Source organism: Oncorhynchus clarkii, chromosome 9 (genome assembly GCF_045791955.1).
Source record: "Oncorhynchus clarkii lewisi isolate Uvic-CL-2024 chromosome 9, UVic_Ocla_1.0, whole genome shotgun sequence".
NCBI classification, from domain to species: domain Eukaryota; kingdom Metazoa; phylum Chordata; class Actinopteri; order Salmoniformes; family Salmonidae; genus Oncorhynchus; species Oncorhynchus clarkii.
In genome coordinates this window covers 48,018,022-48,045,983 of record NC_092155.1, presented here as the reverse complement: position 1 = coordinate 48,045,983, position 27,962 = coordinate 48,018,022, and the positions used below count along the sequence as shown (strand labels likewise).

General features: G+C 42.4%; 1 protein-coding gene across 1 annotated transcript; it reads right to left on the bottom strand.

The window, feature by feature from the left end:
• Positions 1 to 433: 433 nt before the first annotated feature.
• LOC139416442 (beta-citrylglutamate synthase B-like) lies at positions 434 to 27,962 on the bottom strand. Its single transcript, XM_071165054.1, has 5 exons — positions 27,088 to 27,962; positions 18,072 to 18,302; positions 11,770 to 11,856; positions 7,423 to 7,626; positions 434 to 4,641 (listed from the first exon to the last, which is right to left on the bottom strand). Exons 1-5 carry the CDS (start codon positions 27,248 to 27,250, stop codon positions 4,130 to 4,132), a joined length of 1,197 nt encoding a protein of 398 aa, XP_071021155.1. The 5' UTR covers positions 27,251 to 27,962; the 3' UTR covers positions 434 to 4,129.

Here is a 27,962-nt window from a genome sequence, read left to right as displayed (position 1 = left end):
AAAATTAGCGTCACCCCGTTTTCATTAATAAGATAATGCTGACATCTCATTGTACGTGAGTGAAACTTTATTTGAATAGTGACAGAACGTCTGTTTTGAATAATGACTCATTTTATTTGAATTAAAAAAAGAGGTGTGTCTTTACATAATTTTTGCATGAGTAAATATATCAGCTAGAACCAAATTTAGGATCCATTTTTGCCATGCTGTCAAAATGGTTCACATAATAATGATAAGAGTAATGATTGACCCTATTTCTTCACACAAAATTCTTGCATGATTCGAGCCTGCAGATGCATGGCATTAGCGATCCAAAACGTCATCATTTATGTACGTTTTTAGTATTTCATCATACACAGATGGTTTGAAGGAGACATTTCTTGTGTTATGGAGTATATTGAATTTGTATTTGAACCCACAAAGTTTAATCAAATCATGAAAAAAAATGGGCGTAGCAGTTTATTGATCAACTAAATATATCAATCAATATTGTAAACCTTAGAGCAAATTCAGGTTATTTTCTGAAAACAATGGATGGATGAAAGCACCCTAAGGAACTCTTTCAAGTCCTACATATGTACAGGTCATTTCTGACATGTCTTTATTATTATTTATATCAAAACACAAAGAATAAATGTTAAAATCATTTCACTACTAGTATTATTAGTATTGAAATTTTACAACAATGCTTGTTTTTGGCATTCAGATTCATTTCCTATGTGTTGAGAGGCAGAGAAACTCAGAGACACATTGGATTCCTCAATTCCCTTTCAAATATATGAGCCAAATATACATTAGCAGCAATTCAGAAATAAATAGTAACTTTTAAGTTGTGTTGTGTACACAATCACCAATGAGGATAGTCACAAACCCTTCACACAGCAGAGGTCAGTACAGAACAGGCTGGAGTGTTACATCATCAAACCAGCACCAATTTGATAGCTTTAGCCATGTCATAAATAGAACGAATGTAACCTGTTCTCGTCAATTGGTTCCTTGTCTCCTTCCTATGGTGGGCACTGATCGGAAAAGACCGGATAGATGAAATCAATGACTAGTTGGGGTGCTGCCAGGCCAGTTTGAACCGTGATTTCCTATCAGTGTCCACAAAGGAATTGGGATGATAAGGCATTTTAAGTGTTTTTGGACACATACTGAACCATACTGAGTAAATTAACCTAGATACGCTGTCGGTTATATGAATGTAGTGAGCAGGGATATTATTCCAACAATGCATAAGTTGGAGAAAACGGTCGTCCTTTAATTCTTTCCTATGGCTAGTCTTAAGGTCTAGAGGATGTGTTCGCTTTACATTAATCTAAAAAAGAATGAATGTGGAATGACACAGGCTTCATATAAAACACAATAAACGGAACCTTTAAAAAAAAAAAGGGACAACAACAATTGTAGACCAGTCACCCAAAAGCTGTGGAAGGAAGCAGGGTGACTTAGACTTATTGATGAACAGACCCCGTGGCCCTATGTCAAGTACAGGGGAATCACAGAGGGATATTTCATAATGCTGGACAAATCACAGTACTGTAAATGGTGTTAAATCCCAGGGGAGCCGCTCAGATACTTTACAGCTTTTTCCCAAAAAGTCACAAATTCTTTGCTGCGTTCACATTTGGCACGCTTGTGATTACTGCCTCAGACCCCTGTTAGATTCCAGACCGTTAGTAAATCGCCCCCACAAAAATCAAGCTTCACAGCGGCCTCACTTTATTTGAGACAAGATTAGTGCACACAAACCACTTTTTTCCTTAAAAAATACCATAGATTAGCGGAAAAAACACTGAACATCATAAAACAAGCAAGGGGAAAAAAAGTGCACGTTAACCTTCATGGTACACCACATTTTTTAATAGTTTAACATTTATTTTTTTGTTTGTCATCAATACACATTTTAGGCAGATCTGTAGCTAGGATGGATATGTCACATGCCTTAGGAGTGGGGATGAGATCAAGGCTGCTTCCCTGAGTTATGTTTGAGAATCAACGGTTTGACATAGAAGCCTTCTACATATGGGTTATGGACCTCAACCAAAATGGCTAGTCACTAAGTGGCACAAAGTAGGGTGGCTTGTGCTTTGGATGATTGCTGCGAATGCTTTTTGGTTGATGGCGGATGCCCCAGAGTTGATACGTAGTGGATAGGTATTTTTTTAAGGCTGAGTGGTAGAAGATTTACCGCAATTAACCAACAGCTCAAGAGAGAAGCTCTAAGCCACAGGTATCCCTGGAGAAGTGTTCCTTTTGAGGAATGAAACGGTAACATTCTATCAAACACACTGTAAAAAAAGATAGTATTGTTTTGCATTTTATTTGTACAACAAGACTATGAAGTTTAGCTCACTTGAGAAGAATAAACAGTAATTTGTCATCGGCCAAAACATTAGGCTGATTAACCGCATTTAGCCAAATCCACAGAAATGTTAGCACGCATGTTCTTTGTTAAAACTTTATTTTTGACATTGCATGTTCCGTACAAACCAATCTGTTGTACACAATAGCTTACCAAAATGTTTAAGTTTAGAAAGTTTACAGTTATTTCAGCCCCTAGGTTTTTCATTTCAGCCCGATACTAGTAAGCATAAACGCTTCTAAAATTATTATTTACAAACAATTTACTTGACTATATTTACATCCTATGGATGGATCAAAGCTTGCAAAGTCAAGGCTCACTTGAAACCACAAGGATGCTGGCAGATATGTATGACTCAAAGTAGTTTATTCTATGGCAGTGAGAAGTTCTGTTTTGAGGTATATTATTCTTGTAGGTGTAGTGACAGCTTCCGCACTGTAACTCACTGTTCCTAGACGGATCCAACTTTCTTCCCGAGAACTATAAAATGAAGAAAAATAAACCGTGTCTCCGTTTGACTATTGTTCCTGTAAAAAGCTTATTTTTTTATTTATTTTTTAAAGCGAATAAAAACAAGCCCCTAAAAACATGACATTGAAAACAGAGTGACTGCAGGCTCGATTTTGGGTCAATTGTGCTTGACCTATGTTTATGTGTTTCTAGATGCATTCTCTTAACAGGAAATAGTGTAGTGTTGTTACTCTACAAGGTGCCCCTAAGCAATGGCCCTAGGTCAGTTTTGTTATTCTAATGAGCTTTAAGATGTTCTGATATCTTCAATTAAGAGTTAGGGGAAGGGAAGTCAGACCATAGATCCAGTGTTTAGGAGCTCCTCGTCAGCGTTAGGGGGGGTAAATTCCATTTTGATTCCAGACAATTCATGAATTTAATGCAAATGAAATGTGATGTCGATTTGTATTTTATGATTTTCAATCATCCCATTTCCAGAATTAACTGAGGTAGAAGATGGAATTGGCCCCAATCTGCACTTAATAGTCCCCGTGACAGTGTAACCTGTCTGTCCTCTGCTACATGGAGCTGGTGGGCAGTCTATCTAGTCCTCTGTGTGTATCCCTCTCCCAGTCATGGAGAAAATCCCATGCAAAACAATTCATTTCACCAACAGTAAATCAAGCCTGGCTACGTCCTCAGTGGTTGATCTACAACGACGACCACGCATCAATCTCATTCTCCAACATACAGTTTTGTAGTGTGTGCTCGCTCAATAAGATGGACAGATTTCCGTTGACTATGTGCTGGTGTATGTAACGCTCTTTAGGGTTCTCCCAAAAAAAAAACACTCTTGCTCAACTCACCCTCACAAAGCAATTGAAAACAAAAAGATTCCGTAATTCAGCTAACCTTCTGGATCCCACTTTTGCCACCAACTGCAGTTGTAAACTAACTGGGTTGTTTGCAGTGGGGGAGAAGAGGAGAAGAGTCAGGGGAGCAGCCTTAGATCTCTATGTGTTTATGGGGGGAGTTAGTATGAGAAGGCGCGTGCGTCTACATCTGTTCGTCATGTCAGTTTATGTGGTCATAGCATTTTTCATTACATTTTTGTTTGTTCAGCTCATGCTTTTGCATGTAACATCCTGCCTGTGTAACGTGTATTGGAGTTTGTGTTTGTGCTCTGCAACAGGAATGTCCACCGCCAAATGTTCAGGTGTGTGTTTGTAAGTGTGTGTGTCTGTGTGTGTGTGTGTGTGTGTGTGTGTCTTTGAGTGTGTGTGAGTGTGCGTGCGTGCCTTGGCTGTGTCCAGCTCACTCAGTCAATAATTTGATCTCGTTGGCAAGGAGGGTGTTGAAGTTGTAGGCCGGGTCGGGGAGGTTGGGTAGCACCGGGCTGGGGCCAGCTTGACGGCTCGGGGGCTGAGGGGTGGTATCGGCCAGCTCGGGGTCGCTCTCGCTAGAAGTAGAGCCCACGCTCATGTTGCACACGGCCTCGGGCAGCACGCTGCTGACTGCCGGGCACACCTCGGGCTCGCTGCTCGTCTCGCTGGCGCTGGACACCACCGAGAGCAGCGACATCTTGCGCGTGAGGCGGCTGGGCAGCAGCGAGAGGGCATGGTCGGCCACGATGCCCGCCACGTCCATGCCACACGCCTGGTCGAAGGCGATGAAGCCCACGTTGGCGTTGGCCTCGCACACCACGAACGAGCCGTCGTTGAGCTGCAGCAGGTCGATGCCGCACACGTCCATGCCCAGGATGTTGGACACCTGCACCGCCAGCTGCTTGCCCTGCTCGCTCAGCGGGCACATCATCCCCACGCCGCCTGCGGGAAAGAAGGGGACGTCAGTCACCACACTCACACACACACACACACTCGCCAGTCATCACTATCTGTGGACTGTAGATTGTTCACTGTGTGCCATACATGGACATTATTCACATTCTCTGAGGCCTCTATAGCGAGGAATCATAGAAGGACAGAGAAAACAGTGACCAACTCTCAGGACCACTATTTCTTGATGTCTTGTGGAATTATTAGTATTTCTTTTGGCGAAATAGATAGAAATAGGATGGACAAACACATACATCATATACCATATGACCCAGCCAGAGCAACTGAGAATCTATGCTTGCATAAGACAAAACCAAATCTTGTTATAACATCATGTGACACTTGTCATATAACTGTGGAACAATTGATGACCGATGACCCCAAAATGTCACAAGACATGAGTGTGTCGGCTAGTCTAAAACTGCAGATGTTATGACAAGCATAATCATGTCTGTCATCAACCACAAAGTCACGTTCAAGAGAACTAACTACATTGCCCTTCTGTGGTCAAATTCAAGTGCACTGCTCCTCTTACTGTTCCCTATGATATGGTGTGGTTTCCTAACAGAGACAAACTATGACTCTGCAAAAATCCATTGGAATCCTCTTGTGAACCACAAAATAAACAAAACGAATGGAAATACAACGTTCAGGGTAAAAAAAAAGAGTTTCTTAGCCAACTAAAGAAATTCTCATTAATTGAAAATAACATAACATAACAAAGCAACATTTGTTTTATGGAACTCCATTAATCGCGGTTATTCAGAGGTAAATTTCTGTGAGAAAGTTTCTAATTTTCTGGTTTTCTTCTGGGGGGAATGCCGTTAACTGTGATTACCTTTGTGCAAAGGAAGGAAGCGAAATCTCCTCCCTCGCAAACGGAATCTCTTGGCCAAACCCCTCCCGTCGCCCGTGTTTTGTAGACATGCATTCTTACAATACAGACCATTTTGACTTTGTGCCTGTGGAATCTAGCGGAAACCGTTTATCAAACACACATAGGCTTAAAAATCTCTGCACCAGTTTAACTTCATTGGGATAGGGGGCAGCATTTTCTCTTTTGGATGAAAAGCGTGCCCAGAGTAAACGGCCTCCTACTCAGTCCCAGATGCTAATATATGCATATTATATGCGTAGTATTGGATAGAAAACACTCTGAAGTTTCTAAAATTGTATATGGCAGGCAAAAACCAGAGAAAAATCGAAACAGGAAGTGGGAAATCTGAGGTTTGTAGTTTTTCAACTCAGCCCCTATTGAAGATACAGTGGGATATGAGTTATTTTGCACTTCCTAAGGCTTCCACTAGATGTCAACCGTCTTTAGACCGTTGTTTGATGCTTCTACTATGAAGGGGGGCTGAATGAGAGGGGAATGACGCGCATTCACATGAGAGGTAGCTCCCGTTCCATTGCTTTTCTACAGACAATGGAATTCTCCAGGTGGAACATTATTGAACATTTATGATAAAAACATCCTAAAGATTGATTGTATACATTGTTTGATATGTTTCTACGACGAGTAATATAACTTTTGGGAATTTTCGTCCGACCTTTCCGCTGGAAGTTGCACGCGCGTTTAGATTTGTTTACCAAACGCCCTAACAAAAGGAGGTATATGGACATAAATGATGAACTTTATCGAACAAATCAAACATTTATTGTGGAACTGGGATTCCTGGGTGTGCATTCTGATGAAGATCATCAAAGGTAAGTTAATATTTATAATGCTATTTCTGACTAATGTTGACTGCGAATATTTCTTTTAGCTGGTTTGGGCTCTGAGCTCCGTACTCAAGATTATTGCATGGTATGCTTTTTCCGTAAAATTTTCTTGAAATCTGACACAGCGGTTGCATTAGGAGAAGTGTATCTATAATTCCATGCATAACACTTGTATTTTCATCAACATTTATAATGAGTATTTCTGTAAATCACTGCATGTTTTGGAACTACTGAACATAACACGCCAATGTAAAATTTGATTTTGGGATATAAATATGCACTTTATCAAACAAAACATACATGTGTTGTGTAACATGAAGTCCTATGAGTGTTTTCTGATGAAGATCATCAAAGGTTAGTGATTCATTTTATCTCTATTTGTGCTTTTTGTGACTCCTCTCTTTGGCTGGAAAAATGGCTGGGTTTTTCTGTGACTTGGTGGTGACCTAACATAATCGTTTGTGGAGCTTTCGCTGTAAAGCATTTTTGAAATCAGACACTGTGGCTGGATTAACAAGAATGTTATCTTTAAAATGGTGCCTAATACTTGTATGTTTGAGAAATTAGATTTATGAGATTTCTGTTGATTTGTATTTGGCGCCCTGCAATTTCATTGGCTGTTGGCGAGGGGTCCCGCAGGCGGAATGAGATGTGGAACCCCGTTCCCAGACAGGTTAAGCACCGTCTTCACCCTATCCTGATTCATCCAAATAATCAACACTCCTGCTCGTAATCACATAATTCTACGTGAACCTTGACAGATTATTGCCGTTTTATCTGTCCACGAGAATCTGTCCACGAGAGATTAGAACTCCATAAAAAAAACAGATTTGACTCTGACCTTGGTTTTCTCTAGCAATAACCAGTCTATAGACACTGTGGTGACAGCATCACATAAACAGCATCACATAAACCTAATTTATATTCTGTCTGTAAAACCCTGATGAAGGCTACATGCTGAAACATGTCGGTTGTAAACAAGAAGCATAAAAAACAAACTTCCATTGTCCAAGAATAATATCCTTCTCTCTTCTGGCCAGCATCACTCACCCAGGGAGCAGTTGCTCTGCATGCGTCCGTCGGTGGAGCAGCGCAGCATGGAGCCAATGACACGGCCGCCCACCAGCACCACCCGGACGTCGCGACCGTGCGACTCTTTCACGTACTCCTGGAAGAGGTAAGGAGCGTCGTGGCGAATCAGGTGGCTCAGGTCAGCCAGGTGGTGCTTGTCCCTGGCCAGGAACACTGCCTTTCCTGTGAGAGAGGGGTGGGGTGGGGGGGTTGTTGAGGAGTGTAGGGTAGGGAGAAATGTAGAACTTCTCATTACATCTCAAGAATCTCAAAGATGCTTTAAAAGACAATGATTGAGTTAAACAGAAAGTGAGCAAGGGTTTTCAGTCACAAAAGTCATCATCCATTTATCTGACCATTGCCCTCCTGACCATGTAATACTCTGCAAACAGTGCCTTCAGAAAGTACTCACACCCCTTGACCTTTTCCACATTCTGTTGTGTTACAAAGTGGGATTAAAATGGATTTAAGTCTCTTTTTTTTGTGTCAACGATCTACACAAAATACTCCGTAAAAGAAAAATGTTACCTTTATTTAACTAGGCAAGTCAGTTAAGAACAAATTCTTATTTACAATGACAGGATACCCCGGCCAAACCCTAACCCAGACGATCCTGGGCCAATTGTGCGCCGCCCAATGGGACTCCCAATCACGGCCGGTTATGATACAGCCTGGAATCAAACCAGGGTCTGTAGTGACACCTCTAACACTGAGATGCAGTGCCTTAGACCGCTGCGCCACTCGGGAGCCCTAAATAAAACACTAATATATGTTGATTAGATAAATATTGAAACCCTGAGCCAATACATGTTAGAATCAACTTGGGCAGCGATTACAGTTGTGAGTCTTTCGGGATTGTCCCCTGGATTGCACAACATTTGCCCATTATTCTTTAAAGAATTCTTCAAGCTGTCAAATTGGCTCTTGATCATTGCTAGACAGACATTTTCAGGTCTTGCCATAGATTTTCAAGCAGATTTAAGTCAAAACTGTAATTCGGCAACTCAGGAATATTCACTGTACTCTTAGTAACAACTCCAGCGTAAATTTGGTCTTGTGTTTTAGGTCATTGTCCTGCTGAAAGATGAATTCATTTCCAGTCTGTGTATATATCTGGTGGCGGTCTGTGTATATTTGTAAACAGCTGGTGCACAAAATGTCATATTTTACATTAACTCTGTACCGGTATCCCCTGTATATAGCCTCACTGTTACTTTACAGCTGCTCTTTAATTATTTGCTATTTTTATTTCTTATCTATTCTTTACCTAACATTTATTAATCATAAAACTGCATTGTTGGTTAAGGCCTTTTAAGTAAGCATTTCACTGTAAGGTTGATATCCCAGTGTCTGGTAGAAAGCAGACTGAACCAGGTTTTAGCTCCCCAGTCCTTAAGAATTACAAGCATACCCATAACATGATGCAACCACCACTATGCTTGAAAATATGGAGAGTGGTACTCAATAATGTGCTGTAATCGATTCGCTCCAAACATAACACTTCGTATTCAGGACATAATGTTAATTGCTTTGCCACATGTTTTGCTATATTACTTTAGTGCATTGTTATACAGGCTTCCTTCTTTTCACTCTGTCAATTAGGGTAGTATTGTTGAGGAACTACAATGTTGTTGATCCATCCTCAGTTCTCTCCAATCCCAGCCATTAAATGATGTGACTGTTTTAAAGCCACCATTGGCCTCTTGGTGAAACCCCCGAACGGTTTCCTTACTCTCCGGGTACTGAGTTAGGAAGGATGTCTTTCTTTGTAGTGACTCTGTGTATTGATACACCATTCAAAGTGTAATTAATAACTTCACCATGCTCAAAGGATATTGAATGTCGGCATAATTGTTTTAAGCAGACATCTACCAATAGGTTCCCTTCTTTGAGAGGCATTGGAAAACATCCCTGGTCTTTGTGATTGAATCAGTGTTTGAAATTCACTGCTCGACTAAGGGACCTTACAGATAATTGTTACAGAGATGAGGTAGTCATTAAAAAATTATGTTAAAGACTATTAAACAACGCATTTTCCCCCTCAGGTGACTGAAAAGATTTTGCATGGGCCCCCAGATCCTCAAAAGGTTCTACAGCTGCACCATCGAGAGCATCCAAACAGGTTGCATCACCGCCTGGTATGACAACTGCTCGGCATCTGACCGTAAGGCGCTACAGAGGGTAGTGCATATGGCCAAGTACATCACTGGGGCCAAGCTTCCTGCCACCCAGGACCTATATACTAGGTGGTGTCAGAGGAAGGCCCAAAACATTGTCAGACTCCAGTCACCCAAGTCATAGACTGTTCTCTCTGCTCCTGCACGGCAAGCGGTACCGGAGCGTCAAGTCTAGGACCAAAGGCTCCTTAACAGCTTCTACCCCCTCTATAAGACTGCTAAACAATTAATCAAATGGCCACCCAAACTATTTACATTGTTTTTACACGGCTGCTATTCGCTGTTTATTATCTACATGTAAGCATAGTCACTTTACAGATTACCTCGACTAACCTGTACCACCGCACATTGACTCGGTACCGGTACCCCCTGTATATAGCCTCGTTATTGTTATGTAATTTTCTTGTGTTACTTGTAGATTTTATATTTTTAAATGTTTACGTTTATTTAGTCAATCTTTTCTTAACTCTAATTCTTGAACTGCGTTGTTGATTAAGGGCTTGTAAGGGAAAGGGGGATACCTAGTCAGTTGTACATATTTATTATGTGACTTATTATGTGACTTGTTAAGCACATTTTTACTCCTGAACTTATTTAGGCGTGCCATAACAATGGGGCTGAATAGTTATTGACTCAAGACATTTCAGATTTTCATTTTTAATTAATTTGTAAAAATGTAGTGAAAACAATTCCACTTTGACATTGTGAAGAATTGTGTGTAGGCCAATGACACAAAAGCTCAAATTAATCAAATAAAAAATTCAGGCTGTCACACAACAAAATGTGGAAAAAGTCAAGGGGTGTGAATACTTTCTGAAGACACTGTGCGTACTTTCAGTATTTTTCTGAAGCTGACAGTGATATTGTGAACGCTGACACCTCTCACATGAAAGGCCATGTAACAATTTAAATGTAGTCATCTTTCAAGACACTCGGGACACTGACTGAGAAGCCATGGTGGGGAGAGAGCAGAATGCCTCTCGCACTAGCTAGCAAAAATGCCAGGGCCCATTTTAATTAGTGCAGACTCTGTCCTCGTGCTCAGTGGCATGTCCTCTAACCCCAACACAGGTCAGCGTTGACTAAGGGACCAGGGAGGGAGACCCGTGAGAGGAGCATGCGAGTGTGGTGGGGTGTGTGTAGAGATATTTGAATAGGTTGCGTTGCTTACACCACACAGACAGGACAAAATGGTAGCCATGACACCTCATAGCTGAGATCAAACAACAGGACAAGGCCCCATGGAACAGGAGCAAAACAGCTGTCCAATGAGATAGAGGGGGGTGGCACACTCACTAAAACCCAGTGTCAACCAGCCAACCAGACTACACATTCAACACAGAGGACCACTTAGCTTTACATGTGAGAAAAGAAGGAATGGCTCTGCCCATTGGTATTGCTATTGGCTAGGTATTTGGATCTTAAGTCCTGTTAAATGCTCAAGAAATGGCTCATTGGCTGATCTCCACCAATGGTCACTTTCCTTAACAATGCCTTATCTTGATAGTCTATGCCCTGTCGCTACCCAAAGTCTATTATCCATACAGACAATGGACGACCAACTAGGAGACCAACTAAAGTGTCAATGACTATGAATAGATAGGTTGATGGGCTGGTAGGCCTCTGTGGAATAGCCCGTGGTCAATCTCTTCCCAAAATGGCAGGGTTATAAAAAAGGTCTCTGGCAATCCTTAAAATAAATAAAGTAATAAAATATAAAAAGAAAGGGACCGTGATTATTAATATGGGTTTAAATAAGCTGTCAAAGATTCATACTTGGTGCTTTCCTCAAACAATTAGCACTCATTTGTCAAATTATATTAGATGGACCAAGGTGCCATTGGCCACAATGCATATTTGACCTTGATTTAACTATGCAAGTCGGTTAAGAACACATTCTTATTTACAATGACGGCCTATCCCAGCCAAACCTAGTCAAATTGTGCGCCGCCCTATGGGACTCCCAATCACAGCTAGATGTGTTAGCCTGGATTTGAACCAGGTAATATAGCGACACCTCTTACACTGAGATGCAGTGCCTTAAATGGTGGAAGAGGAGTAGAGAGAGACGGGTTTGCATAAACCCAGAAGCCTGGGCTGTAAAGAGACAGCAATGAGAGAGGGGAGGGATGGTTGCAGTCAGACTGACCTCTGTGGCCACGAGTGTTCTTCACCACCACGGGGTAGCCCAGCGGTTCCGCCTCGTCGATCATCTTGCGGAAGTTCTCGTGTCCTCCTACGAAACACACAAGACCGACACACATACACGTTACAATTTGTCCAATGATCATACCCCCTCTATTAACCCTCTGTGTACCTCAGTCATTTGACCGTGCGGAATGGGTTTTGTTGCTATAGGATCCATGTTGTGACTTGTGAAGCAAGAAGTAGAGTAGTTTAGTCTTTATTATCCCAGGGTGGCAATTGATTTTGCAGCATGTAGTAAAAACACATTGAACACATTACAATAATATACACCAAAACAATCAATAGAGCAATATGCACAATTAACAGTATTTCAGACGTATTCGTTTTAAACTTGGGGAGCCTGTATCTGCTCTCTGAGGGAAGAAAGATAAATTCATCAAACAAGGGATGCTGGGAGCCCTTCAGAATGGATTGCGCCTTACGGATGACTCGTGGCTAATAAGAAATTATTGCCATTGGATGAGGATTGCTGTGGGTATGTCATTCTGTATTTATACTTGGCTGTTTTATCGTCTCTGACTTTTCATGTGACTATATCTGATAATACTTCTAATACAATTGACCATTAAGAACACTATTGACATTTAAACGTCATTTGGAGAGAGAGAGCTCTGCTTCAGTTTGCTCTGTCTGGGACTGAACTGTTTGGAATATTGAGCACTGAAATTTGAGCGAGAAGGAAACACAGGATCATTTAGATTTTTTCTGTGCTCTCGGTCTCTGGTCTGGCGTTTTAACAGAGAACCAGATGTGAGCTTCCCTGCACATGCCTTTTTCAAAAAGCACACGTCCACACTGCTGTGAGAATGAGAGAGAGAGACATAAAAAGAGAGAGACAGAACAAGAGAGAGAGACACAGAGACAGCAGCACATTCAATTTAAAGCTCAGTTCGACCATGTCACTGGCTGCTGTGGCGGGGTTAGAGCCAGAGGAGGGGAGGGGCAGGAGGGAGGGATCTTTTATTTTCAAAGTCATGAGGGTGGAGGGGCACATTACATAAGCACTCCAGCTTCCCTGCACCGCCTGGTCTGCCTGGCCTCGTTTTTCTGAATGCTATTCGGGAAAGATTATCCCTGCTGCCCTTGCCAAAACACACGGCATTGGATTTTTGCAGTGGCAAAAAATAAATAATCTAAATACACAGTTGCTGTCAGATTTGATCTGGTCTTAAAACAAAACAAAAACACAGCGAGTGTGTGGTTTTGGCTTAGGACGTACAGGCCCTGTTGCCTGCCTGTGTTCTTACACATCCTGCTTTGTCCAACGTAAAGAAGAAAGAAATTCCATGGAAAATGTGACAAATACCCCAAAATGACACAGATTATTTGTGTCTGAGAAAGGGATGATGATAGAGGAGGGGATTGGATGTGAGATACTCTTTCTGTTTTGATTCTTAAGATTATACTATCGGGTGACTTTTTATGTTAATCCTGGTTGTAGAACCATTTGTCATGACTATGTCTAGACTATGTCTATACTCAGACCAACTCAAGCGCATTTAAAAGCATGCTTGGCGAATCATTCCCTGTGAGGCAGGTAGCCTAGTGGTTAGAGCGTTGGGCCGGTAACCAAAAGGTTGCTGGATCGAATCCCTGAGCTGAGCTAAAAATATGTCCTTCTACCCCTGAACAAGGCAGTTAACCCAGTGTTCCCCGGTAGGTCGTCATTGTAAATAAGATTTTTTTTTAACTGACATGCCTAGTAAAATAAATAACAAATATTTAAGATGGCATATCTCTGATACAAGGATGCACCCAATTCATTATCATTGCCCTCACTTCAAGAACAAAGAGAGCAGCTGTGCTTTGATTTAGTAGTCTTCCGCTTTATGTACAATCTGCGGTAGTGTAAGGACTTTTATTTCGTGATAATGTTGTAGATTTTAAGCAGTATATCCTTAGTTATTAGTCCAATATATATCCATATAAGATCTCAAGTAGTGTGTGTGTGTGTGTGTGTGTGTATGTGTGTGTGTGTGTGTGTGTGTTTTAACCCTTCACTTGTGGTCAGATGTCTGTGCTATAAAGGGCCACTCCGCTGAGGAATTCATCTGGAAGAGCTCTGCCTATTCTGGGCAGTAAGGTTGCTGAGCAAGACACATTCTCCTGGAGGGGATAAGTTGAGTTGTTGACCAGTTTGAACCATTTATTTTTAAGTACCATGTCAGTCAGCTCTCTGTTAACCTCATGTTAATGCCATATTTGAAGTATGAGTAGTTCTGTACCGACCAATAAGAAGTGCATCATGTGACAGTATATAAGCCATGTAAAGAAAAACTCAAGCTTCCATGGTATTGGTTGAAGCGCAACCCTTCCATCGCGATGAATTAAAGAATTTAACCTGGACAAACTGTCCGAGATTCCTTGAGTCGACTCCTTACAAGCTGTCTTAAGTGTGAGTTTGGAACCACCAAGACTCTTCCTAGAGCTGGTCGCCTGGCCAAACTGAGCAATCGGGGGAGAAGGGCCTTGGTCAGGGAGGTGACCAAGAACCTGATGGTCACTCTGACAGAGCTCCAGAGTTCTACTGTGGAGATGGGAAAACCTTCCAGAAGGACAACCATCTCTGTAGCACTCCACCAATCAGGCATGTATAGTAGAGTGGCCAAACGGGAGCCACTCCTCAGATAAAGGTACAACAGCCGTTTGGAGTTTGCCAAAAGGCACCTAAAGGACTCTACAGACCATAAGCAACAACATTCTCTTGTCTGATGAAACCAAGACTGAACTCTTTGGCCTGAATGCCAAGTGTACCTTCTGGAGGAAACCAGGCACCATCCCTACGGTGCAGCATGGTGGTGGCAGCATCATGCTGTGGGGATGATTTTTAGCAGCAGGGACTAGGAGACTAGTCAGGATCGAGGGAAAGATGAATGGAGCAAAGTACAGAGAGATCCTTGATGAAAACCTGCTCCAGAGCACTCAGGACCTCAGACTGGGGTGAAGGTTCATCTTCCAACAGGACAACAACCCTAAGCACACAGCCAAGACAACGCAGGAGTGGCTTCGAGACAAGTCTCAATGTCCTTGAGTGGCCCAGCCAAAGCCCGGACTTGAACCCGATTGAACATCTCTGGATAGACCTGAAAACAGCTGTGCAGCGACACTCCCCATATAACCTGACAGAGCTTGAGTGGATCTGCAGAGAAGAATGGGAGAAACTCCCCAAATACAGGTATACCAATCTTGTAGTGCCATACCCAAGAAGAGTCGAGGCTATAATCGCTGCCAAAAGGTGCTTCAATAAAGTACTGAGTAAAGGGTCAGAAAACTTATGTAAATGTGACATTTCAGTCAAATAAATTATACATTTCCAAACATTAAGAAAAAACTGTTTTTGCTTTGTCATTATGGGGTGTTGTGTGTACAGTCGTGGCCAAAAGTTTTAAGAATGACACAAATATTAATTTTCACAAAGTTTGCTGCTTCAGAGTCTTTAGATATTTTTGTGAGATGTTATGGAATACTGAAGTATAATTACAAGCATTTCACAAGTGTCAAATAATTTTATTGACAATTACATGAAGTTGATGCAAAGATTCAATATTTGCAGTGTCAACCCTTCTTTTTCAAGACCTCTGCAATCCACCCTGGCATGCTGTCAATTAACTTCTGGGCCACATCCTGACTGATGGCAGCCCATTCTTGCATAATCAATGATTGGAGTTTGTCAGAATTTGATTTTTTTTGTTTGTCCACCAGCCTTTTGAGGATTGACCACAAGTTCTCAATGGGATTAAGGTCTGGGGAGTTTCCTGGCCATGGACCCAAAATATCAATGTTTTGTTCCCCAAGCCACGTAGTTATCACCTTTTCCTTATGGCAAGGTGCTCCATCATGCTGGAAAAGGCATTGTTCGTCACCAAACTGTTCCTGGATGGTTGGGAGAAGTTGCTCTCGGAGGATGTGTTGGTACCATTCTTTATTCATGGCTGTGTTCTTAGGCAAAATTGTGAGTGAGCCCACTCCCTTGGCTGAGAAGCAACCCCACACATGAGTGTTCTCAGGATGCTTTACTGTTGGCATGACACAGTACTGATGGTAGCACTCACCTTGTCTTCTCCGGACAAGCTTTTTTCCGGATGCCCCAAACAATCGGAAAGGGGATTCAGAGAAAATTACTTTACCCCAGTCTTCAGCAGTCCAATCCCTGTACCTTTTGCAGAATATCAGTCTGTCCCCGATGTTTTTCCTGGAGAGAAATGGTTTCTTTGCTGCTCTTCTTGACACCAGGCCATCCTCCAAAAGTCATTGCCTCACTGTACGTGCAGATGCACTCACACCTGCCTGCTGCCATTCCTGAGCAAGCTTTGTAATGGTGGTGCCTGCGTTCCACCGGTCATCTGAAGTCATTCTAATTCTCCGGTTGGAACGTTATTCAAGATATACGTAAACAACATTCTAAAGATTGATTCAGTACATCGTTTGACATGTTTCTACTGACTGTTACGGAACTTTTGGACATTTCGTCATGTTATAGTGGACGCGCTTTGTGACTTTGGAATTGTTTACCAAACGCGCTAACCAAAGTAGTGAATTGGACATAAATAACGGACATTTTCAAACAAATCAAGCATTTATTGTGGACCTGGGATTCCTAGGACTGCATTCTGATGAAGTTCATCAAAAGGTAAGGAAACATTTATCATGTATTTTCTGGTTTCTGTTGACTCCAACATGGCGGCTAATTTGGCTACTGTTCTGAGCTCCGTCTCAGATTATTGCATGGGTTGCTTTTTGGGTTGCTTTTTGTGAATGCTATATTTCGCTGGAAAATGGCGGTGCTTATTGTGGTTTGGTGGAGACCTAACATAATCGTTTGTAGTGCTTTTGCTGAAAAGCATATTCGAAATCAGACACTTTGGTGGGATTAACAACAAGATGAACTTTAAAATTATATAAAACACATGTATGTTTTAGGAATTGTAATTATGAGATTTCTGTGGTTTGAATTTGGCGCCCTCTATTTTCACTGGTAGTTGTCATTTCGATCCCGTTAGCGGGATTGCAGCCATAACAAGTTAACGAGAGAATCACTGACATGATGTCAGATGGTCATTTTGTGGCAGGGCTGAAATGCAGTGGAAATGTTTTTTTGGGGATTCAGTTAATTTGCATGGCAAAGAGGGACTTAGCAACTAATTGCAATTTATCTGATCACTCTTCATAAAATTCTGGAGTATATGCAAATTGCCATCATACAAACTGAGGCAGCAGACTTAGTGAAAATTGATATTTGTGTCATTCTCAAAACTTTTGGCCACGACTGTAGATTTATGAGGGAAAAAAACTATTTAATCCATTGTAGAATAAGACTGTAACCTAACAAAATATGGAAAAAGTAAAGGGGTCTGAATACTTTCCGAATGCACTGTATCTGGTGAGTATGCAGTCCATGGAAAAAGTGGGACATTTTCAGCTTCCAGGAATTATGTACAGATCCTTGCGACATGGGGCAGTGCATTATCATGCTGAAACATGAGGTGATGGAGGTGGAGGAACGGTACGACAATGGGCCTCTGGATCTCATCACGGTATCTGTGTGCATTCAAATTGCCATTGAGTTCGTTGTGCGTAGCTTATGCCTGCCCATACCATAACACCACCGCCACCATGGGGCACTCTGTTCACAATGTTGACATCAGCAAACCACTCGCCCACACGACACCATACACTTAGTCTGCGGTCTGAGGCCGGTTAAATGTACAGCCAAATTCGCCAAAACGATGTTCAAGACGGCTTATGGTAGAGAAATTAACATTCAATTATCTGGCAACAGCTCTGATGGACATTCCTGCAGCCAGCATGCGAATTGCACACTCCCTCAAAACTTGAGACATCTCTGGCATTGTGTTGTGTGACAAAACTGTACATTTTAGAGTGACCTTTTTTTGGTGCGCCTGTGTAATGATCATGCTGTTTAATCAGCTTATTGATATGCCACACCTGTCAGGTGGATGGATTATCTTGGCAAAGGAGAAACATTTTTGAGAAATAAGCTTTTTGTGCTTATGGAACATTTCTGGGATCTCCAATTTCAGCTCTTGAAACATGTGACCAACACTTTACATGTTGCGTTTATATATTTTTGTTCAGTGTAGTTATCCAATTTCAGTTACAGAAATACATTTCAGAAAATCATTATAATCAAGGATGTAATCTACACAACATGAAAAGTCGAGAGATTATGGGTTTTCTAAGCTCAGGAATCAGAAACAATATGGGCCAAGCTTTGGAGCTCACCGTAAGAGAAGGTGTCTGGGAGGGGGACCCCGTGGCCGGCCAGCTCCTGGAAGGTCCAGAACTTGTTGACGCAGTTGAGGATAGCCTGGGGCCGGTTGACCAGCCTGCAGCCCATCTTCTCCAGGTGGCGCAGAACCGTGATGTCGCTGTCCGACTGCACCCAGGGGGTGGGCACCCGCACCACCGCCACCTGAGGGTAGGACGTCACCACCTCCTGCTCCACCCGCAGACCTGGGGATGAAAGGAGGGGAGGAGAGAGAAAAGAGAGGCCTCTATCTTAAAATATTCCCAATGTCACGTCACATAGCTTGATATAGACAGCTTTGGCAATTATTGATTGATCACATAGACAGGTTTCGCAATGGAAACATGGCATTTTTTCTGAGCAACTCAGGTAGCGACAGTGGCTTGGCTTTGTCTGTCTCACACAACAGAAGCCCAGACAACCTAGGAGTAGCTAGTGCTCATTTGGAACATTCAGGCCACGCCCATACATCTGTTCCCACTGCACCAAAAACGTAGGGCCTAGTCTAGCTGCGATCGAATACTACTATGTTTGTGTACGCAGCTCGTCATTATGGAGCTGCTCTGGATGTGCGAGTTCTGAGCTGGCTGTGAGTAGCAGAGGCATGGGTCCAGGTAGGGTACTGTAACCTAGTGGTGTAAGTGCTTCATTTGGACTGGGTCCTGCCTGCATCGCTCACTCACATCACACCCTGCCCACATCCTCATGCTCCCCCGTGGCACTGCCAACTTCTCTGGCCTCAGGGCCAAGATTTGTCGCCCCTGGAGGAGCACCGATCCCCAGCAGTGTACTTAATACAGCTTACAGTTCATTGCATGCTCCCAATATAAGAAGGTATCAGCACAAATAGGGGAGATTTAACCTAAATACACATAAGTGATTTCTACGATCATGCACACAAGATGTACCACCAGCACCTATTCTCTGAATGATCTTGCACCACATGTTTGAGAAGGTATACAAGAGATAGCAATGTATATAGCCCATCTATAGATTGTGTACAAACATATGTGTATTTATATTGACATAGTTTGCGTGTTTGAACGTTTTGTTGTGCATGAGGTTACTCACTGTGCGATTTGAACTGGCAACTAACAGTCCATTTTGGCCTACTACCAGCCATTTTAATTCGGGAAGAAAGAACAATAAGGAGAGGCAGATGGGGTGATGATGGTACGAGAGGTGGAGCGGGGGAAGGAGGGAGGGAGGAGAGAGGCTCGTCACTGACGCAGCACTCTTCAATCCACCGTGACCTGCTTTTCAGCCATCTTAAGATCTCCACTCACCAAAGCGACAGCGTCAACGCTGGATCGACAGAGGTCGCAGTGACTGAGGCACACAAACAAAGGATAGGTGACGGGCTTCTCAAATACTGGCTCCTGATGCTAAAAGGAGCGCACAGAAAAAGGGAAGGACATAGGTCATTTTTGGTTCAAACGATGGTCAGAGAAATTAAAAATGGAAAAGGCTGGAGATGTATGCATAAAGAACTGCAGGGGCGGTGGGGAAAAAGTGTGTGGCGGGGGATGACTCTGAGAAGTGGAAAGCGTTTGTTTAGGAATAGCACAGTCTGTCAGCCCTCCCCTCACTCTCAGTATTCAAATCGGGGGATGATTCATACACACCCTTTTCTCCCCAATCACACTTTTGATTGTGCAGCCGTTGAGCGAGACATGCTACAATTAAGTATTAGAGGACACACTGGCCAAGACAATGTCCACATCACTTGTCTCGGTTTCCAAGGGAACTACACAGAGCACATTGAAAACCTCAATGAATCCGTTCATTCATTTGGGGCGAGTGGGTACACCTATAGTACCATGTGAACATTCAGAAAACGTTCATATAACCTTCCTCTTCCTCTTGTCAGAACAAATCTTAAGGAAATCAGTCAATGTAAATGGATTTCTCTAAAACGATGTTGGAGTTTATGGTAGAGAAATTAACATTACATTCTCAGGCAACAGCTCTGGTGGACATTCCTGCAGTCAGCATGCCAATTGGATGCTCCCTCAAAACTTGAGAAATCTGTGGCATTGTGTTGTGTGACAAAACTGCACATTTTAGGGGCCTTTTATTGTGCCCAGCACAAGGTTCACCAGCTTCTTGATATGCCACACCAAAAGGGAGGTAAACAAATGTGTGCACAACATTTTAGAGAAATAAGCTTTTTGTGCATATGGAAAATGTCTGATCTTTTACTTTATCTCAAGAAACATGGGACCAACACTTTACATGTTGTGTTTATAATTTTGTTCAGTATACATATATATCTCCCCTGCTGTTCCGGTGGACTGAGTGATCTCGCTCTCTCTGAAGCCGACGTTAGTAGGCCTAAGTCTTTTAAACGGGTTAACACACGCTTGGCCCCGCAGCCTTACGGTGTTCGAGGGCGCGTCATCACGAAATGTGCAGACCAGCTGGCAGGCGTCTTCACAGGCATTTTCAACCGCTCCTTGTCCATTCTGTAATCCCCACATGTTTCAACCGGACTACCACCGATCCGGTACTCAAAAACGAAGGAAAACTGCCACAATGACTACCGCCCTGTAGCGCTCACATCTTTAACGATGAAGTGCTTTTGAAAGGCTGGTCACAGCACACATAAACTCCATCATCCAAGACACCTTGGACCCACTCCAATTTGCAAATTAGTTGTTGTGAGACTGCTTTCTATGGCGGCTCTTTTTCCAATGGTCAACTTAATACACAGATCGGTCTTGGGTACAATATACAACCTACTATCTACTGTACTACCAGGGTGACCCCTCTTACAGGTATGCTTTCACTTTTAAAAATTAGAAGTGTGTGGGCACGGGACGAATATTGTAAATAAAATATTTGAAGAAGAAAAAAATACATACAGTACCAGTCAAAAGTTTGGACACACCTACTTATTTTAAGGTTTTTCTTTATTTTGACAAATTTCTACATTGTAGACTAATAGTGAAGACACCAAACTATGAAATAACACATATGGAATCATGTAGTAACCAACAAAGTGTTAAACAAATCAAAATATATACACACAAGTAGCCACCCTTTGCCTTGATGACAGTTTTGCACAAGTAACAGGTGTAATGTCTTAAAAAGTTAATTTATTGAATTTCTTTCCATCTTAATGCGTTTGAGCCAATCAGTTGTGTTGTGACAAGGTAGGGGTGGTATACAGAAGACAGCCCTATTTGGTAAAAGACCAAGTCCATATTAGGGCAAGAACAGCTCAAATAAACAAAGAGAAACGACAGTCCATCATTACTTTAAAACACGAAGGTCAAAATTTAAAGAACTTTGAAAGTTTCTTCAAGCGCATCCGCTAAAACCATCAAGTGCTGTGATGAAACTAGCTCTCATGGGGACCGACCCAGGAATGGAAGACCCAGAGTTACCTCTGCTGCAGAGGATAAGTTCATTGGAGTAAGTTCACGCCAGCACAGGACGTACTGCCAAATTCTCTAAAACAACGTTGGAGGTGGCTTTTGGTAGAGAAATAAACATTGAATTATCTGGAAACAGCTCTGGTGGACATTCCTGCAGTCAGCACGCCAAATTGTCAACCTCTCCCTGTCTGAGTGTAACACCAACATGTTTCAAGCAGACCACCATAGTCCCTGTGCCCAAGAACACTAAGGTAACCTGCCTAAATGACTACTGACCCGTAGCACTCTTGGTAGAGAGTAGCCATGAAGTGCTTTGAAAGGCTGGTCATGGCTCACATCAACATCATTATCTCAGAAACCCTAGACCCACTCCAATTTGCATACCGCCCCAACAGATCCAAAAATGATGCAATCTCTATTGTACTCCACACTGCCCTTTCCCACCTGGACAAAAGGAACACCTTTGTGAGAATGCTATTCATTGACTACAGCTCAGCATTCAACACCATAGTACTCTCAAAGCTCATCACTAAGCTAAGGACCCTGGGACTAAACACCTCCCTCTGCAACTGGATCCTGGACTTCCTGACGGGCCGCCCCCAGGTGCTAAAGGTAGGTAACAACACATCCGCCACGCTGATCCTCAACACGGGGGCCCCTCAGGTGTGCGTGCTCAGTCCCCTCCTGTACTCCTTATTCACTCATGACTGCTCGGCCAGGCACGACTCCAATGCCATCATTAAGTTTGACGATGACACAACTGTTGTAGGCCTGATCACTGACAAGACAGCCTATAGGGAGGAGGTCAGAGACCTGGCCGTGTGGTGCCAGGACAACGACCTCTCCCTCAACGAGATCAAGACAAAGGAGATGATTATGGACTACAGGAAAAGGAGGACCGAGCACGCCCCCCCCCCCCCCCCCCCAGGAGACTGAAAAGATTTGGCATGGGTCCTCAGACCCCCCCCCCCCGTTACACTGCTGCTACTCTCTGTTATTATCTCCGTTATAGTCACTTTAATTATTCATATTACCTCAACCTTCTCGACTAACCGGTGCCCCCACACATTGACTGGTACCCCCTGTATATAGCCTAGCTATTGTTATTTTACTGCTGCTCTTTAATTATTTGTTACTTTTATTTCTTATCATAACATGTTTTATTATTTAAAAAAATAAAACTGCATTGTTGGTTAGGGCTTGTAAGTAAGCGTTTCACTGTAAAGTCTACACCTGTTGTATTCGGCGCATGTGACAAATACAATTTGATTTTGATTTGAAATGCACACTCCCTCAAAAGTTGAGACATCTGTGGCGAGGTGCACCTGTGTAATGATCATGTTGTTTAATCAGCTTCTTGATATGCCACACCTGTCAGGTGGATGGATTACTCTGGCAAAGGAGAAATGCTCACTAACAGGGATGTAAACAAATTTGTGAAGAACATTTGAGAGAAATAACCTTTCTGTGTATTCAACATTTCGGGGATATTTTATTTGAGCTCATGAAACATGGGACCAACACTTTACATGTTGCGTTTAGTATATACTATTGGCACACTCCACTTACCAAGACCATTGCCAAGTAAAGCAAGCTGTCACCTGTTTTAATAGTAAGCCTTGTGGTGGTACCACCCAGCAGATCTGGAACAGGCTATGACAATCATACCGAACCGCTCCCTTGAGATGACAGACTAGAGGAACTTTCTCAAGGTGCCTCTACATCACTTTTTAAAATGTAGAGTCAAACCGCTAGGGGCAAAACGAGCTAGATTTACAACTTAAAGCCCAAAATATATCACTTCTGCAACTAACTGTCAAAATGAAAACCAGAATTGACGCGATTCACTATAACTAAGGCGAAAACATCTGTACTGTATATCCCTAAAAAAAATCTATGATAGTTACTCTTTAATAAGGGCCACAGGCCCAGTGGAAGCTAAATAGCTCCATAACATCGATGATGCACCACAATATTTTACCGTAGGTATGAGGTACTTTTCTGCATATGCTTCAAACCCACCACTGGTGTGCATGGCCAAAGTTCTCTATTTTCATGTCATCTGACCATAGCTCCGCCTGGAGGCATTGGCACTTGGATCGGAACCGGTGCTATAGTCAACATCGTTGATGTTATGGCCTATTTTGCTTCCACTGGTCCTGGGGCCCTTGTTAAGGTCAGTGGCATCTAAGCCAGGACATTTAGCCAAAAAAACGGTAGCCTCTGCCAGGAGTCTGCCACTTGGCCGCAAGTGTATCTTCCAGCAAGACAATAACCCTAATCACTAATCAAAATCAACAATGAAATGGTTAATTGACCACAAAATCAACATTTTGCAATGGCCTTTTCAGTCTCAAGACATGAACCCCATTGAAAACCTATGAAGAATTGAAGAGGGCAGGTGAAGGATATCAAGGATCTGGAAGGATTCTGTATGGAGGAATGGTCTAAGATCCCTACCAATGTGTTCTCCAATATCATAAAATATTTTTGAAAAAGGCTCAGTGTCATTATGAAAACATGGGGTAATTTTGCCACCCCCCCATCTTTGAGATTTTTTTGTATTACTTGTCAAACAAAATATCTTTCTCTGACCAATTCTATTAATACAAAATACAATTTCCCCTTCTTTTTTTTAAACAAACAACATAGCTCAGTATTTATGAAGGATGCCAGTAATTATAGACCCCACTGTATATACCTAACTGAATCACTCCATTATCCCTGCACATTGTAATAATAGTACTGGCTCTGACCTGTATATAACTTACATTCTTGTGTTTATTCTTTACTTATCTTGTATTTATTTTTTCTTAACTATATTATTACTTTTATTCTGCATTGTTGGAAAGAGCTCGCAAGTAAGCATTTCACTGTACTGATTTACACCTGCTGTATCCTGTGCACATGACAATAAAACTTGAAACAGATGGATCAGCATGGTTCGTCAATGGGGAGTCTTTCCTCAGTGTTCCAGTGCTAAGATTATGATTAAGGAAAGATAGGGAACTGTGCTCTTGGTCTATATTACTGATGCGTCTCACATCATATTACTGATGGTGGTGGAAAATCACAATGTGTTCAATTGGCCCTGGCTCAAGAGATCCTGTGTCCTGTTGCCTTCAATAATATTATGGACGTGTTATATTTGTTATCTAGCGGTGAAAAGTGTGTGTGTCGCCTCTACGTGGAAGGCCAAAGAATCCGGTGTCGATTCGTAACCTGTGTAACCTCTTGCACAACTCTATATCACTGAATCATGGGATGTGAGATTCCTTTGGCTGATCACTGGGTTTGGCCTCTTACGTGAAGGTCCATCTTTGGTATTCCAGACAAGCTAGTGAGCACATAGCCTGTCCAGAGGACATGGAGGATCCATTAAACACTTTTACGTGGAACAGGCTATGACAATGGACTTTGCTACTAAAGTTATTTACACAATACAGGGCGGATACATACTGAACCATTTCAAGCCTGCTGTCAATTCATACTGTCTATTAGATAGCACTGCAGGTATAGGCCTAATGCATTATGATGTGGTTACAATGCATTGTAAGGCCTGTCATGTCACGAGAATGTATGACTGACTCCCTGTGAGAAAAAAGAAGGCAGGCCACACAAAACACAGCTGTGATCCAGTTATGGATTTGGCCAATAGTCCTACCCTCTCTTCCTCCTGGGTGTGTCACAGATTATTCAGCATTGAAGACTAGGCTATCTACCAAGTAGGCCATTGTTAAAGTGGGTGTCTGACAGGCTTTGACTTTACCACCATTTTGTAAGGCAAGTCATTTCGTAAGCTACGTTTTTCCCCAACTACTGTAGAGAAACAGATTCAACATGTAGCCTACGTGAAGGATGAGGAGAATGTACACTGGTTTCTAGATCGTACGTGCTCCATCAAACGTGAGGAAGCGGCTTCTGGATTCGGAAGCCGTTCCCAATCTCACTGCCACATGTCAAAGAGACAGCTCCATCCCCACCTCCTGGTCTGAGTCAGCTTGCCCCCTCCCTTCAGTCAATGCCATCATGTAAGATGTGCTATAAGACTGCCTGCCACCTCATTGAGCTAAATGCGCCCCCCCCCCCCTTACCCAAGCTCACGTCTGACTACCAAATTCCACACAACAAGGGTCCTCACGTTCTTCAAATCAAGCAACCAAGGATATTAATATGCGATAAACGTATAGTAGCTATTGTTGGACTTGTCCCACCAGCCATCGGTGCTAAAGTCTGTGTTCTGAAGCCTGTGTCTGTTGTCCCTGCATGCAAGTGCCTCGTGAGAATTCCAATATCTCCTATGTATTTGCAATTGTTGTACTCGTTTTGACTCAAGTTAAAAAAAATAGAAGACTGCTAAAAGTGAATCAATATAGCTAGCTAGCTAAACCCACTACACACTTCACTTAGCTAATTACAAGTCAAATCAATGAAAATTGCACGACATCTTCTTCTATACTGCTTAACGTTATTAGATACTTCTATTGAATTAATGTTTGCTAGCATAGCTGTGCTGGCCCATGAAGAATACCCCAAAACCTACTAACGTTAGCTACTAGCTAGCCACTCTCTTTGTATTACGATGCGGGTGTTGCGCAATAACATCTGCTAAATATGTGTATGTGACCAATAAAATGTGACTTGTTCACAAAAGCTATCCAGCATAACGTTAGCTAGCTAGTTTTATACGTTTCCATAACGTAGACAATATTTTCCACCTACGCATATAACAAAGTAGCTATTCGATTTAGCAAATTTGTTGGCTTGGCATCATGGAGTATCTCTGTCTGACTATTCGATGGTGTCTGGAAACTGGGTTGGTGATATACCTAAGTAAAGTTAGTTTTATATTAGATATTCGGTTTTATTCGGTTCACTCGTCCAATAGCTATTGAATCAAGCATGCCATGAATATGAAAAAGGTCATGGGAGGATGGAGAACCATCAAAAACTTTTATTTTGTATAAAACATGGGTAAGGTTTCAGATGTAAATCTTAATTAAGTAGCTCTTAAACCACAATCCACACATTATTAAACGATTGCAATCTTTCAATAGCTCTTAAACTAAGTGTACCATCACTATGACAACCATATATTCTGAATCAGGCTATTCCCCCAAAATAAAATGTGTGGATTGTTCTCCATCCTCCCCTGATAGAGAATATATAATTTTCAGTCACAGTATGCTTTGTTTAAGAGCTATTGAATATTTAAATCTGAAACGTACTTTTTATTATTATTCAAAAAATGTAATATTGTTTTCCATCCTTCCCTGGTTCATAATATACAATTCTAATAGTCATTGCATGCTTGGTTCAATAACTATTGACGAAAGAAAACCACAAATCCAATGTAAACTAATTTTTACCTAGGTTTAGGCGGTCACGTCACAGAGTTAGCTAGCTAGCCAGCAGCTCGCGCTAGCAAGTTGTGTGTGTTTCGGTGCGGAACAATACCTGCTACTGCTAGGCTCGCTAGTGGCTATATAATACTACAACTGAAATACACCCCACCATAGACAAAAATACACGATTAAACCCAAATTCAAAACAGTTGAAAAATGACATGACTATTATTACGGTGTGCCACTTCAAATCTAGTGATACTTGCCTAATTGTCCCTCACTGATGGTGAGCACGATTTGGTCCATGAGAAGTGAGCGGAATTCAACATCCTCCTCGGCGCATCGCTGTTTCAGAGCCCGAAGGATCTGGACTTGCGGATACTCCTGGTGGATACGCCGGTCGGTCACAAACCAAACCCGAGAACACATATTTGTATCAAACTGTGTCGTGCCGATTGAAAATAGTACAGAATACACACAGCTGTGGCCGAGAGGGTGGCGGGCGGGCGAACGAGAGCGCGGGATCCTAGTCAGAGATTGACGCGAATAATACAAAGATGCTCATACAATAGAGTGCAGCTACACGAACAAGCAATGTGGCTAAAAAAAAATCTGACACCACGATTACAGCTGTTATTTTAATGGTCGATTAATTACTCGATTTCCACTTGCTTCCCTTCATTTGCAGGCCGTTATTCCTGGTCCCTTTCGATCCAAGAACCCGTTGAATCACAATGAGCACCACAGTTTCTTCCCTTCTAAAAACAATACTGGTAGCAGTACTAGCTATGGCTCCTTGCACTTGCAGCCCTTAGGGCAAACAAAGCTTGTGCCGTTTTGCTTCGAATCCACCGCTCATGGAACTCAACAGCTACTACCCAGTGAACACGGCAGCCGCTTGGCTGAATAACACAATTGTGGTAGCTCTATGATTATCGAAGAAACCGATGCAGCTCTTATCCCCACGCTTGTCTGGTCTGATTAATTGGTGGAATGGCCCTGTACCGCTATCCACGAGGATCGGTGCTGAAAAGGTGCACGCTTGTTTTCAGTCCTGCGTTGTCCTTCAAGCACGCGCCTCGTTTACAACTCAATTTTCCTCGTTCCCGGACAATATATGGCCAATGATAATCGAGTTTAT